This window comes from Falco rusticolus, chromosome 7 (genome assembly GCF_015220075.1).
Source record: "Falco rusticolus isolate bFalRus1 chromosome 7, bFalRus1.pri, whole genome shotgun sequence".
Taxonomy (NCBI): Eukaryota; Metazoa; Chordata; class Aves; order Falconiformes; family Falconidae; genus Falco; species Falco rusticolus.
The window spans coordinates 29,978,369-29,993,341 of record NC_051193.1 but is presented as its reverse complement, the minus strand read 5'-3'; the positions used below and the strand labels follow the sequence as shown (position 1 = coordinate 29,993,341).

Here is a 14,973-nt window from a genome sequence, read left to right as displayed (position 1 = left end):
TTTTTCTGAACTCTTATTGAATTATCTTGATTACTTATAACCAAATACTGCATGTGTAGAATGGGAGGCATAATTACATAGTGTGAAGAATAAGAGGTATCAGTTAAAGAAAAAAAAAAATCTGTTGTCTGTTCCTGCTGACAGGAAAGAGTGAATGATTTGTCTTTTTGCCTCTGTACATTCCAGCCAGAAAAGGTGTCAGGATGGGAGCATATGAGGACCAGAAGTTTAAAGAGTGGTAAATAAAAAGATGGGAGAGACAGAAATAGATTAGTAGTAGGGAAATAATCAACCCCAGAAAGAAGAAAAATGCAAAATGTCAGTATAATGATCTGTATTTATGCATTTAACTGTGTGAAGACTTCTGATGTGTTCTACTTTATAGCTTCTTAAGATGAATCTGAGCAAACAGGAATGTTAAATGTTACTGTTAACTGGAGCTAGCTAGAAAGTCCTGTTTGAGAACGTATAAATGAGCTTTTCAGGTCCTAGCTTGACTTCTCCTCCACCCTGAGTTTGTTTAAAACAAAAACCAAAAAAACCCAACAAAAAACTTGGTGGCCAAACATTTATGGCCCAGGCAGAAAACTTCAGTACATTCTGCTCTAGATCAGCCTTTGCCCATAGATAGTGTGCCTAAAAATGAAAAGCAATTAGTTCATTAGATTGTATATATTACCTTGAAGTGCCTTTTTCCAAGGACAGCTCTCCCATCCTGAAGTTGGGATGTGAATGCCATTAAAGAAGAAGAAAGGTTATTACCTGTAGCAGTAGTGGGAGTGGTGCTATCTTTCCAAAATAGTTTACTTGTTCAGACTCATCTGTAGAAAATATGTCATGCTGGTTCAGGTAACTGTTTTTTCTTGGTAAAATGAGAAAGGTGTCAATTCTATATCAGGAAAAAAAATCACATCTGAAAGTCTAAAAAAATTAGTTACTGCTGACCTTCACCAACTCTTGCTTAGATGCTAACAGCAAATTTTGAGATTGTTCTTCTGAACGTTCTACTTGATGCAGCTCAGTTGCTGTGGGGGGCAGGGAAAGGCATAATGACCCTTTGTGTATTGCTTCATCTAAAAGCAAATAAATAAAAACCCCCAAACTTTAACTCTAGCTACCAGCAGAAAAGATAAATGAAAGCCTGTGAAACAGGCTGTCCATTGTTTCCTTTTGCCAACCTGCAGCTGGAAAGAATAGGAGCTGTGCCATTCTTCGTCCCACTGATGGCACCCTGCACGTCAGTGACCTTCAGCCAGTGTCTTGCAAGCACTGGGAGAGTTAACACCCTCTGTAACTCCCAGCATAAGAAAGGTAGTAGCTAAAAGTAAAAGTAATGAATATTTGAATCTGCTGTTACCTGCAACTCAGTATTTGTTTAATGACCTGTCGTATTTGTGTTCGTTCTCTCTTGTTCTGTTAAGCTTAAAAACAAAAACAAAAAAAAACCCCAACCAACCCAAAAAAACAAAAACAAAAGGCAGGAGGTATGGAAATCCTAAGTGTGGCCTCTTGGTCTCTGGTCTGTACTTCTTGTACAGCCTTTCTTTGTGTCTTTTATTGAATTGCTTTGGAATTTGGTTCCTCATTTTCCATTAAAAAAAAAAAAAAGCTGTCCCCTGTAGTGTAATATGCTTTCAGAATAGTATTATGCTGCTGAAACTTAGCAATAGAGCAGCCTAATTTTCACTGTTAATGGCCGTCTGTTTAAGAAGTCATACAAGCCTTCCTCTTATGCTGATGACTGAGATGTGGGAGTTTGTCTCATCCCACTGGAGAACTGCTACATTTCATAATAGGATTATGAGCTTCAAAACTTCTGTCATCTTGGAACAAGCCAAAATGTTGATGGTATGTTTGTTTTTTTTTAATTGGAAAGGCAATTTCTTTGGTATTTTTTTCTGCCATTTTGTCTTCAGGTGAAATATGTCTTGGAAACCCCATGTTGAAAGTGTTGTCGGATTCAGTATGCCTTTGGTACATTTAGACTTTAAAGCAGTATCTGCAATGAACTGAAAATGTCCAGACCACAGCTACAAACGGGGCTCCTTCCCGGTGCAGGGCCGTCATGCTGCATGTTGATTGAGTTGGAAGGATGATCAGTCATCAGTCTCTGACAGGGAAAGTACTTGGTTATATTTTCAGATACTGCATTTTACTTGCAAATATAGTCTTTAGAGAGGTCTGTAATCAGGCCTTTTGTTTGCTTTTTTGTTAGTCCAACTTAAGCGACAGGCCTTGCTTGTTTCGGAGAGTTGCGAAGCCTGTCAAGCCTTGGCCTAACTTTTGAACAGTTTAGGTTTGCTTGTCTGTTTCGAAGCACCTCATTCCTTGCACCTGCAGAACTATTTGACTGAAGTTTTGATCTCACTGTGGTGAAACGCTGCCTTTCTCATCCTCAGAAACGGCAGTTTCTTTTTTTATTCTCTTGTGATCTCCAATGTAGTGGTCTTTGCAATGTGGTCATAAAAGATTTTGAGAAGAGGTGTTGGCAGTGCTTTGATCTCCAATTTCAGCCTAGTAGAATATAATTTTTAGTGTGCCTTGTGTTGTGTCCTGCTGTTAAATAAGGCCAATGCTTTGGTTACTGAGATGATGTTAGACAGAGCCCAGCTCTTTATAGGAGTACGCTGGAGGAAGATTTGCAGCAATGAACATAATTAAATGAGATGTTTTGACTTGATATCAAGAAAAGGTTTTTCACCATGAGGACAGCCAAGCATTGCAACAGATTGCTCAGAACAGTTCTGAAGATTTTTGTCTATCAAGGTTTTTGAGATCCTGAGCAACCTGGTCTGTTCTTGTAGCTGACTCTGCTTTGAGCAGGAGCTTGGGCTGGAGGCCTGCTGAGATCCATTCCAACCTGAGCTATACTATGGTTATAGATATGGAAAGAGGGTGCACAAGAAGCGAACATCAGTAACTAGTACTTGCTTGATCTAGTCCTCTTTTGGTCTCTCTTCAAAACACAGCTCTCACTCCCTATTTATCTTCAGTTTGTCTAGTCAAGTAACACTGCACTCTTGTCCAGAAGGATTTTTATTGCAAGTTACTTTTGGATGCTTGTTTTCATTTATTTCTTCTACAGGCAGCATTGGCCTCTCAGATTCTTCTATACTTGTTGCGAATTCCTTTTTGACTTTCTTGCGTAGACGGAATGATAATGAGTAATTGTACTGCTGTGGTGGTAGAGGAAGAATGCTAGGACTACCACATATGCGATTAGCGAAAGTAGGCTTTCACTTCGGAATCCCCAGACTTAAGGCCACACTTTAAAGCATGGCATGAGAGGAAGCTGCTTAATTGTGATTTGTGTCTTTGAACTGCAGTCTGACAAGCTGGGTTTAGTACATTTGTAGTTTTGCGTATTGTCTTTTGAGGATAAATGTAATGTTCTGGTTGCAATATGGATGCAAAAAATAAGTTTGTTTACTGTGTGTAGAAGGGTAAAATAGAGAATTTTTTAAAGACTATGCTCATTTGCTTCGTTTTTTAATACCCTTTGTTCACTTGAAGTTATTAACATGTTGACGGCATTTGCCTTTATTGCCCCTATGCAAATTGCTATGTTGATTGAGTTAAACAACCTGGTTGGGACCTTCAGGCATTACTATACTAGTAATATTAATAATGAATCAAATAACCACAGGTGCCTCTTTCCCCAGCAACAGACAGTCTCCTTAAAAACTCATTTGCTTTTCATGCTTGCTTAATTATTTAGGCAAGCAGCCATGGATGTTTCACAGTGTGAATTCTCATTGCATTCCAACTGCCCAGTCTTTGGCTTTCTAAAAGACAGAATACCTTAACCACCATCACAATGTGTAACATTTTCCCAGAATTGCCACATCATGGTCTTGAAAAACCTTTTTGGAAATTGCTCATAGTGAAAGGGTATTGATTTATAAATTTATGGAACTTATGGTCAAGCAAAAACTTCCATTCAATGATTGCAGCTTTATTTTTTCTACTGTCTAGAAGGTAAAGTGACTTGGTAACTGTATGAATGGGAGATTCCCTGTTTCCCAAAGAAGATTTTTTTAAATTCTGAAAGGTGTTAGTGATGAACAGCTGAATTCCTGTGTTATTGAAAACAAGGTATTTGTTATTTCTAAAAGTGGAAGTATATTGGTGTTTCTGAACACATCAGGCATGATGTGAAGGCAAGAGGAAATTCTGAAAGGATAAGAGTCCCCATGGAAGTGTCCCTTTGAAATCATCATCTGATGACTGACAGATGTGAGATGAAAAGACTGTACCTCCAAAAAAATACTGTGAAGGGCAAAGAGTATAGCAAGTAGAAGGATCTTTCTGTAAAGATGTAAATGAGTAATTGGAAGCCATTCCTTCTCCAAGTTACTTAACTAATATAAAGTTCTATAACAAGAGCAGAAACTAACTACTGGTAAAAGACAACATCTTAGAGAATCTTAAGTCCCTCTGTAAAAAGGGTAAAACCAGTTGGGTGGGGTTTTTTTGCAGTTCTTTGAGTACATACTTTTTGTCTGAAAGATGCCTTCTTGCTGAAGAATCTTAAGTGTTTCTTTTAAAGAACTCAGTGGCAGGTCCATATGCTCCTAAGCTTAGTCTGTTACATGTGAACTGAATGTAAAATAATATGGTAAACATTATCAGTGTATGCAGATATTACTTTAAAATATCCCCTCTGACAGAGGATGACACTGTTCTCTGTTGTATTAGGTGTTGATGCTCAAATATAATGATTGCATCAAGTTCAGGAAATTTTAATATTTGATGAAAATACACAAAGAGCGTAGGTCTTATGAAAGTCTATGAAACAGTTGTCACACTTGACAGTTTTGATTGGGGAGAGTTTGGGGAAACACTGTTTTTCAGTATGGCCCTTTTAAATTAAGAAGGGGAAAAAGGCCGAAGTTAATGTGGTAAGCTTGAAAGCTGCACCAATTCAAGTCTAAGCCAGAGACATCCTTTTAGAAGGGCATTTTTGTTTATTCACCATTGTAAGGACTCATATAAAATTAGGTTTTATGAATGCAAATGTCATATGCTTCTAAATTTGGAGTGTTAAGCTTTTGATGGCTTGGAGTATATGAATTTGTATAAGAAGTTCTTAATGAAGAAAGAACTGGAAATTAAAGTAGGCCTCTAAATTAATTCTCAATTTTCTGAGCTTAATGGAGTGCAGAAAAACATACAAATGATGAGAGTAAGGAAAGACACTATCTATATGCCTATTATATATCATATCTCATCTGTCACAGGATGTGCCTGTGTGCGTGAGTAGTAGCTGAAATTAGTGACAGTGGCATAAAATTTTAGTGAAAGGGCCTTCCTCCACTAAAACCAGAAGTTCTTAAATACCATGTTTAAGCAGTTCAGTGCCATTACAGATTTCTGGGTGAGCTTTATGCCATCTTTAATTTCCCATTTATGACGCATGCACCAGCACCTGTGACTGTCTGGTAACTTTTAAAGATGAGAAGCGTACTGTTTGAGGAGGCCTGAAGTCTCTTTTCCTACTGATTTTCCAGGAAAACTGGAAGCAATTAAATACTCCTGATTCTTTTTGTGACTTTACCTTGGCATTAAAAACATGTAAGCTTCATGAGAAAAACAATATGGGCATGTAATCCACTGTATATTATGCTTGCTTTCTAAATTGGTGGTAACCAGAAACTGCAAAGAAATGCATTGATGATCAAAAGAAAGAAATTCCCTGATGTTCCATTTCTATTTTGAATTTCTTTTGTGTAAATATACTGCCTACACCTTGAAGCTGGTCATAAACCATTGATGATGTGGGTGAAGTGGAAAAGCGGGTTAGATTTAAGTACATTACTTCTCAAGTAGACCATGGATCCAGAGACTTTTAGTTAGGCCAAGGTGAGGAAGATAGTCATCAAGGAATTTTATTATGCATTTGACTTTGCTTTAGATTTAATTTGGCACCCACTGTGATTGTTAGAACTTCACTGAAAAGCCCTGCTGCTTTATGCCTCTTGAATTTTATTTGTTCTTTGATGGTTGCATTTATGGAAAGTTTGCCTGGGAGGAGTTTCTTAAAGTGACACGGTTTGATGGGGACAGACATCAAGGATTTGGATGTCATGACAAAGAAAAGCCAGAAGGAGAAATAAGTGTCTGAATTTGAGGTTGTGGGTTGGGTTGGTTTTTTTTCCTAGACTAAAATGAAAGAACTAGACGAGTTTGTGAAGCCTCTGATGGAAACATAATGTGTTCTTGGCTCCACTGAAGTAACTGTATTGATTTGTGCAGTGAAACTGTCCTTGCAGAACAAGATCGAAGTGATGAGGTTTAAGATTTATAGAAACTTGGTCAGCCAATGTAGAAGGCTAAAACTACAGCCAAACCCGCACTCTTTATAATATTCTTTAGACAAAAGGTCAAAATAAGCCACTCCAAGCTTGCAGTGAATCTGGAACATCTAAAGCCAACTGAGACACTGCAGATACTTTGCTGTAGTGATGTCTGTTCTCTGTGGCTCAGGTAGAGTCACATACTCTCACACTCTTACATGAATTGCCAGATTCAGTAGGTGCTTACTTTTCTGTATAAAGTTCGGTGGCTTATTTCCTAAGAAATATTCTTCTTATTCAAAGGGTATATTTTGTTCCCTTCCTGTCCATAGAATAGTATTTCTGTGTTGTCCGGTATTTCAGGAAAAAGACAATAAAATTTAAGACTATACTTCTGTATCTTCTAAGCCAGTACAACCATCGGTCACACACAGCATGGAAGATACTCAGCACTTTTCACTAAATATGGAATGAATTACCATCATACCATATACATTTGATTGCTCACTCACTTGCAGGATAAATGATCATTCTGAGGATTTATTTAAAGTTCTCACTTTTAAATTTTTTTTTAAGTTTGAGAAAAACACATAACACTCTCATGAAGAAAAGTTTGGAAGTGTAGGTAAAAACGTGTCAGGTTTTGTTTTCATTTTGTTTAAATGTAACTTCGTATTTTAAACTAATGTTGTTAAAGCTCTTTTGTGAAACTGAAAGAGAATATACTTATTAACAAGGATTTTATTTTTTTTTATTTCCATGGGCTTGTACCATAATCAGCAACTCAGTTGTGCAACTGACTGCTTAGTAAACACCTTCACTGTCCTGGCATAAGACCGACCACTGCAGTTCTGTTACATAAAAGCAATATACTATGGTTAAAAAAAAAATAATTATTTGTTTGTAGTGTAGGAGGATGGAGGGTTTTGTTGTTTTGGGTTGTTTTTGTTTTGTTTTTTAATACTAACTTTGGCCTTTACATACACCTTGGGGGAACAAGGTGTTCATGGAGCTTTGTGGGAACATTTGGGGCTGATTGCGAACTGAAGTATATCCTGCCTTTCCTGCTGACCACAAAAACACATCTTAAGATAGGGAAAGAAAACTTCCTCAGACTTTAAAAATACAAATGTAGCTGCCTATGCTATAAATTGCAAATCAGATTATAAAGAGTAACTCCTCTTTCAGTTTGTATCTTCCTGAGTGCAACAGTGAAGGAGGGCAGGGGAGCAGGGCTCTGTCCCTGGTTCCTTAGCAGGTTTAGTGTGGTTTAGGGCTTTTCTGAATTGATTTATCTTTTTTTCAAAATAGGGTGATCTGGGTCAATGTCCAAACACTAAGAGTTGACAAATAACCCTTGGAGCATGTAGCACCACTCCTTGCTTTGGTGGAAAAGTTTTGTGTGTGCTTGTGCAATACTTTAATTATCCCACTTCACATGATCATGCAGAGCTGAAATTTGCACTAACTTGTGAGTATTTGCACAGGTTTTGTTATGTTGCAAGATAAATAACACTTTACAAGTACTGATATTATATTAAAGTCTACTTCATGCTTTACAGTGTTAGGTGACAGCTGAAAAATTGTCCAAGTACTAGAGCAACACTGAGCCCACTGAAGAGCATGATGAACAACTTTCATTTTTTTTCGAAATAAGCTTACGCTTTGATTTACAAGGCTAATTTGTGCAGCTCTTGACAAGCACCAAGTATTATTCTATACCTAATGAATATCGCTTGTGTTACTTCAATGGAATTTTTTTAAAGCAGGTTGTTTAAGATCCCAAAAGTTGGGGTTTTTTTCCTTTCCATATAAATGTTCTATTAAAAGCATTTGTGGTTTAAGATTTAAATAATGGGTTTTTTTGTCTTTTAATAGGTGAATGTCTATGTGCTGGGAAAAACTTTCCTTCTGTTGGCCAGAGAACTCTGCATAAATGCTCCAGCCATAGGTATTTTCTTTGAGTTGACTTCTGAGTATTTGGGTGTATTTTCTGCATGGTTACTTGACAAGAATATATATGCATGTATGTATATGTACATAGTACTGTGTGATGAATACCAGAGTGGTAACTTAAAAATGAAGCTGGAATCAATCCAGGCAGAAGAGCATTGCTGACTACAAGAGCCTGTTCTCCTTTATGTAAGAGTGTTTTTTGGGGAGCAAGATGCAATTTTCTTTTACAAGTAATTTTGTTGCATTTTCTGAGAGTAGTTTAGGCTATGCTAAAACAATGGGCTGATGTATAACAAATTTGTGTGCGTCTACAACTACAAGCTTGCACAGGTCTGTCACACACTAATTCCACAGAGATGTGACATTTCATAATTATTTGCCAAATTTACTATCTGTCCATCACCTGTAGCTGTGTTCAGTGCTTGAAATACAAGTGGCTAGATGGAAAAAGAGGAGCAACTTTTTCCAAGCATATGCATAATTTTTTTATTAGTAAGTAATCACTGAAATTGTACAGTGATAGGGAGGTGGGTTTTAACCTGTCAAAAGGGTAGAAAAAGCTATTGTCTTGGCTGTAGCTTTTAAGCCAACAGAAGTCATGCCAATTGCAGTTAGGAGTGTTCATAGAGAGGTCTTGTGACTGTTACCCACCTCTGTGCAGGAATTTTCATGTGTCTTTTCGCGCTCTCACTCCCACTCTGTCTCCTTAATCTGTACTGAATCAGATGTCTTTGTGTTCAAGAACAAGACATACACCACCCCCCCCCCCCCTTCAGATGTACGCAGCTGGGCATGTAACTGCCTTCCTTTGCAGCAAAAGAACCAGCAGCTCACATGCAGAGCATCATCATAACAGCATCCAGATAGTAGTATGTGGCAGTGCACAGCTATTGTGCACGGGCTTCATTAGCATAGCCTGGTATCTGGTAAAAAGTTCTTGTATTCAATAATTCAGCTGCCGCCTTATTTTTCATTACTTTCAAGAGAGAACAGGCAGAATTGATATTGCAGCTTAGTTTCAAGGTGAAAATTAATGCAGCTTAGGAAGAGACAAACAGAAAACACTTCTAAATTAAATGTAGAGGTACTTGTTTTACATGGAAAAAATACTGGTTTTAGACTGCTGTTTGAGTATTCTTTCCAGGGTCATTATGACAAAATATATTTATTAAAAAACAGTAAGTATTTCTAATTGGCTCCTCTGTAACGATTGTCAGACACTTGAGAAAAATACCTACTTTTATCCCCCTTTGAGAAAAGGGTACTAACTATACAATGGCTGCTCATAGTGGAGGAGACTATGCTTGAAGAAAAAAAAAGAGGGAGGAAAGAGGCAGCAGCTTTTGTTTAAGGTGGCTTATTTCTAATTATTAATTAATTGAACTTAAAAGATGACATTGCAAGTATTTCTCAAACGTCTGCTTCTAAATGTGAGGGTGGGATGTATATTTAGACAGTGGTTGCCAGTATCACAGCTGTGGGCTAAACCTGTGATGAAGCCTGTCACTGCATTAAAACTTCATCTGTATGTCTTGACTCGGGCCCTTCGAGTGGGGTGCAGTTTGACAGGTGCAAGTGTCAGTGTGGCGTTTGCTGGGCAAGCTGGAGGTTAAGTCAGAGGATGTATGTGAATGGGCATCAGAAGCTTTCAGATATAACCACTGGATGATTTTGATCAACCCTGATTACACTCATGGTTTGCTGGTCTTCAGCTTAGGCAACACACCCAAAAAAACTGAGCTTCTGCATAGGTCAGCACCCTTTTTCACGAAGGAAAGTAAAGGCTGCTGCTGGGTAATCTCCGTTACCAGGCAAGACAGCTTTCGTGTCTGCAGTGATAGCTAATGCCCTGTGTAGATGCACAGCAGGGGCCAGACTACAGGACTGTCACCCCTGTTAACTGTACTGTAGGTGAATTAACAGACACAAGCCATAAGATCAGCAATGATCAAGTACACAGGATTTAGGGCAAGTAAAAATGTTTTATATTTCACAGATTCATAAACTGCTCTAGTTTAGAACATTCTGTTTTAAGTCAGCTGCACTCTGCAAGTTAGTTATCTATATACAAAATAAAAGCACAGTACGTGCGAAATTTAACATTTTTCTGCTTGTTGCAGTCTTAATAATTAAGTCAAATAGCTTATGAATAAATAAAATAAGATTAAATTCAAGAGCATTCCTTCACTTATTTGTATAGCCTGATGTAGCAGATAGGTAAGTAGCGTAACATTCCATACTGCTGCAGAGTTCATAGTAAAACTGAAAAATCCCTTAATGTGCATCATTGCAGTATTGGAATACAATCAAGGTGAAATGCATCATGCATAGAAAATGAGCTCAGGTATTTGTCCTCCTTGTACTCCAGTTCCATTAGTACTGTCCGAGGAGCACTGGAACTGGAATGTCACTTTCCCACACTGCACTTCAGTCATTCCCTCTTGCCCAAAGTAGCTGAGTTCATTACCATCAAGAATAGCACTTACATTGTAAAACGTGTCTTGCTCAACCTGCACAGGGTGTTCAAACCACACAGAGAAAGTGTTACTGGAGCCGTCAGAAGTAAACTTTGTCAGATTTTGAGCAAGGACAACTCCTAAGCGCTTCAGTTCGATTTTGACGCTGTATTCAGCTTTGCCACAGCTCGACCCATACAATCCCAGTCCTGCTATAAATATCCGTTTGTCTACAGCAAACTGAATACTGTCACATCGCCCTCGGTACCTCCACTGATTGCTGCGATATGCAGACGACTGAAACCGATGGCATCGCTGAGGTACGAGTCCTTTTCTTTTTGTCAGCGGAAACTCTAGTTTGGGTTTATTTGCAGCTGTGTACCACAGGAATATGTTGTGAGTTTCCTCAAGGGTGAGGATGTCGGACTGGGCAGCTCCGTTGGCAAACTCTTCCAAAGTCATGGTCGGAATCCGCACCAAGTACAAAGCTTTTCCTAATACGTTCCTCTTGTTGCGTGGCGTAACCGGCAGCCCTTGCCTTTTGCATTCAGCCTCTGCCCAGTTGAGAACAGCCTCAAAAACTACCACTTCCTTGGTGTTGAGCGCCTCCCGGGTTACAATGATCTCTAGTGTTTGTTGATCTATCTCACAGAAGCCTTCTGACTTCAGTGCCATTTCTGCTTGAGCATCAATCACTTCCCAGCAGCGCTGCGTCAGCTCTGGCTCCTCGAAGAGCCTGCTCTGAGACAGCAGGACACAAGCGTTCTTCGCTTCTAAACTGGTCTCCAGAAAATTGACGCAAGCCTTTGCTAGGGCCGGCACGATGTACTTCTTGGCAGCATACAGCGTAGCCAGAACTGTGTCAGCTTCCAGGTCTATTTCGTCACTATACATGTATCTAGATGGGAAAAAGATAGTTTCTTAGGGAGGGGGGGAAATATATATATAGGCCATGAAAGATTGATCTATCATCATCTTTGCTGGCAGTGAATCTGATGTTCAGCATTTGTCAGCACATGAAGTAAACAGTAATAAGTGCGTATTGCACAATGCCAATTAGGAGATGTATATTTTATAAGCTACATTGATTCTGTCCATGTAATTAGTAGACTTGTAGTGGCCACTTACTTTAATAGGATTAGAAAGGCTGCAGGTTCCACATCTGGTATATGGATTTCAGATTTGACCTCTGCGAGATCGCCATAAAACATAGCATAGAAGACTGAGCTACCGACTGCCAAAACATACTGGAAAATAAAGAGAGAGAAGCCTCAGTCATACACATCAGTAAATGCTGAGTGCGCTGGCTTTTGCTAAGAGCTACGCTTAGGGAAAGTTAAAAGCTGCAGTGGAGGCAGAAGACTGCCTTGGACTGCTCCCTTTAATTGCAGCGTATGTGAATTACTTCTGGGATTAGACGAGAGCTGTAATTAGAAAAAAAAAAAAGTGGAACCTAGTTGGAAGGCAGGGGGAGAAGGCAATACGCGCAGCAGCATTAAGGACCCAGAAATCATCCGTACAAACCTTATGGGCAGGAACTTTCTTGGATGCGCCCGGTGGGCCCACGATGAAGTGGACGTCAGCCATGAGTTCGTTATTGAACATCAGTGCGTTCCTGCAAGCGAGGGGAGGGGGGAGAAGCCCCGTTAGCCGCGGGCAGCCCCTCGCCCGATGCCGCGGCCGCCCCAGCCTCCTCCCGCCGGGGCCCCCGGTGCTGGGGCCGCCCCAGCCCGGCCTTGGCGCAGGTGCACGGGGCGGGGGGTCCGCCGGGGCTGCCCTTACCTCTCCCGCAGCGTGGGGTGGAAGGACTGCCAGTTGGCGCTCTCCAAGTTGTTGTTGTTGAGGTTCTGGAGCTGGGGCGGCGGGGGCGGCTGGGCGCTTTGCTGGAGCTGCAGGGCGTTCTTCTTGCTGTTGGCAGCGGTGGCGGCGGCGGCGTTACTGTTTGCAATGTTGGTGTTGGTGCTGGCAGGGTAAAGTTCTGCAGCCATCTTCTTCTTCAGGGACAGGGGCACTATCTCATAGCATCCTGGCACCTTGCCGTTTGACCTCACACTCTTTTTGGACTTCTTTAAGGTCTCTGGAAGCAGAAGAAAAAAAGTCAAACACTTCATGATCCTGCCATTGAGGCAACCATGGGGCAGTGGCATGAGCAAGAGAACTAACAGATCCCAAATGCGAGTCCCACTATCTGGATATTTTGTACGCTTTTGGTTTTTTTGGTGTGTGTGCGCGCTCGGTGGTTAAATCCCCCGCACCTCTCCGGGGGCAGAGGGATGCTGCTGTATTGGACCGGTGCCAGCGCTCACCTTGGCTCGCAGGGGGGGTCCCAGCCTCCGCGGCACTGCCACGATTGCAGTGGGGAGCCCGAGCGGGGCTGCCAGGCACTTCCTTCCCCCAGGGAAAGAGAAGAAGAAAAAAAATAATTAAAAAAAAAAAAAAGCCAAAATCCAGCCGCAGAACAGCCCACAAATCCAGCCGAGGCAGTGGGTCAGAAGCGAGAGTCAATCCACAAATCTTCCGAGTGCAGCAGCCCGGCGAGGGTGAAGCGCAGCCAGCCGCCCAGTCCCCGCTGCCAGCGACCGCGCTCCGCTCCGTCCTTCCCCGCCCGGCGGGGGCACATCCGCGGCGGCCGGGCCGAGGCGAGGCGGCGGCTCCCTGCAGTCCCGCTCCCGGGCGGCCCTGCCGCCGCTCGCACCAACTTTCCTCCTCCACCCGCGGCGGCCGCCGCCGCACGGCGCTGCTCCTCCGCGCTGCTCCTGACCGCGGGGCGCCCCGGCTCCTCCGCGCCGGGCGGGCGGGCGACGCTGCCCTGGGCGCTCCCCTCGCGGCGGCGGGACGCGGCGGTACGCGGCCGGGCTCGGCGCGGCTCTGCCGGGCCCTGCCTCCGCCTCCCGCCCTAATAGGCAGCCGCCGCGCCGCGCGTCACGGCCGCCCGCGCCAATGAGGAGCGCCGGGGCGCGGCGGGGGGAGCCGCCCCCGCCCCGTGTGCCAGCCCGCCGCGCCCCCCCGCCGCGGGTGTACGTGCGCAGCGCCGGGCCCGCGACCCCCCCCCCCGCCCCGCCGCACCGGGAGCCAGCGCGGGGCCGGGGCGGGCGGCGCGGGGGCCGGGCCCCGGGGCTCCTGGGGCGGGGCGGGCGGCCCCGGCGCCCACCGCCTTTCCCGGGAGGCCCGGGCGGGGGCGCCGCCGCGCCGCGCACCGCCCCGCTCCGCTCGGCCGCGCAGCCCCGCGGGGGGAGCCGAGCCGGCGCCGGGGGCGGCCGCAGGGGCACGGCCCGGCGGGGCGAGCCGAGCCGGGGTGGTTGCGGGGCTTTTCCCGGCCTGTTCTCGGAGCCCTGGGGCTGCCGTGCCCCGCTGTGCGGGCCCTCCCCGCCCGCCTCCCGTGGGGCCGCCACACACACACACCCCCCCACACACCCCCGCCGCGCTGCCCGTGCCCGTTGGGTGGGGGCGGCCTTCGGCGGGCCCGGCTCCCGGGCCGCTCCCCGGGCCTGCCGCCCCCGGTACCTGTGTGGCGGGGAGGCCGCGCCGCCCGTTCCCGGAACCTTTCCTGTGACTGCGTGGCGCCCGGGCGCTGCGAAAAGTGCCGGTCCCGAGCGATGAGCGAAGGGCAGCCCTCGGCAGGGCAGGTGCTGCTCCCCTACGGCACGCACCGGCGCGTCCCTGCTCTGTCTGCTCGCCGGGCTCGGCCCCGCTGGCACGGCCGGTGCCGGCCCGAGGCTCGCCCCGAAGGCGCGGGGGTGAGCATCAGCGGGGCGCCCCCCCTCCACCGCTGGAAGGGAGCCAGGTGTCCGGGGGGGCTAAAAAAAAAAAGTTCGCATCCCCGCGGGACATGTTTACGTTAACCTTCGCCCTGCATTCAAGTTCTATATTGCTGGTGTTGCTTCCTGGGCATTTACAGCCTCCTTCAGGTTTTGCGGTCCGTGCACACGTGCCCCCACCACCCCCCATGCATTCATTTTCTGGCTGGTAGCTTCAGAATTTAAATTAATGACGTGCAATATCTTGTCAAATGATGGGTGGGCATGAATGCCAGCAGAAATGCCAGAGGAGCAACAAGGCGGGTGTGTAAATGCTCCTGGGACTGGGAAGAGAAGGCGGTGAATTGCCTTGCTCCACTCTGCGCCCACGGAGCTGAAGCTGGGCCCTCTCAGACACTGCACAGGCTCCTGCAGTGCGAAGAGCAAAGTTTAAATGTCTGTTGAACCCTGGGCTGCCGCTTCTGAAAGGGTTTTTTCTTGTATTTCGGAACTGGGCGTTTCTGTTGA

General features: G+C 44.3%; 2 protein-coding genes across 2 annotated transcripts in view; one reads left to right on the top strand and one right to left on the bottom strand.

Moving 5' to 3' along the window:
• Positions 1 to 14,973, top strand: part of BRF1 (BRF1 RNA polymerase III transcription initiation factor subunit) — a 175,621-nt gene that overhangs the window by 70,676 nt on the left and 89,972 nt on the right. The window contains exon 5 of the mRNA XM_037396225.1: positions 8,175 to 8,247. Within this exon, the coding sequence (XP_037252122.1) occupies positions 8,175 to 8,247 (73 nt within the window). The remainder of the gene's footprint in view (positions 1 to 8,174; positions 8,248 to 14,973) is intronic.
• Positions 9,960 to 12,949, bottom strand: BTBD6 (BTB domain containing 6). Its single transcript, XM_037396226.1, has 4 exons — positions 12,491 to 12,949; positions 12,233 to 12,323; positions 11,837 to 11,955; positions 9,960 to 11,606 (listed from the first exon to the last, which is right to left on the bottom strand). Exons 1-4 carry the CDS (start codon positions 12,853 to 12,855, stop codon positions 10,574 to 10,576), a joined length of 1,608 nt encoding a protein of 535 aa, XP_037252123.1. The 5' UTR covers positions 12,856 to 12,949; the 3' UTR covers positions 9,960 to 10,573.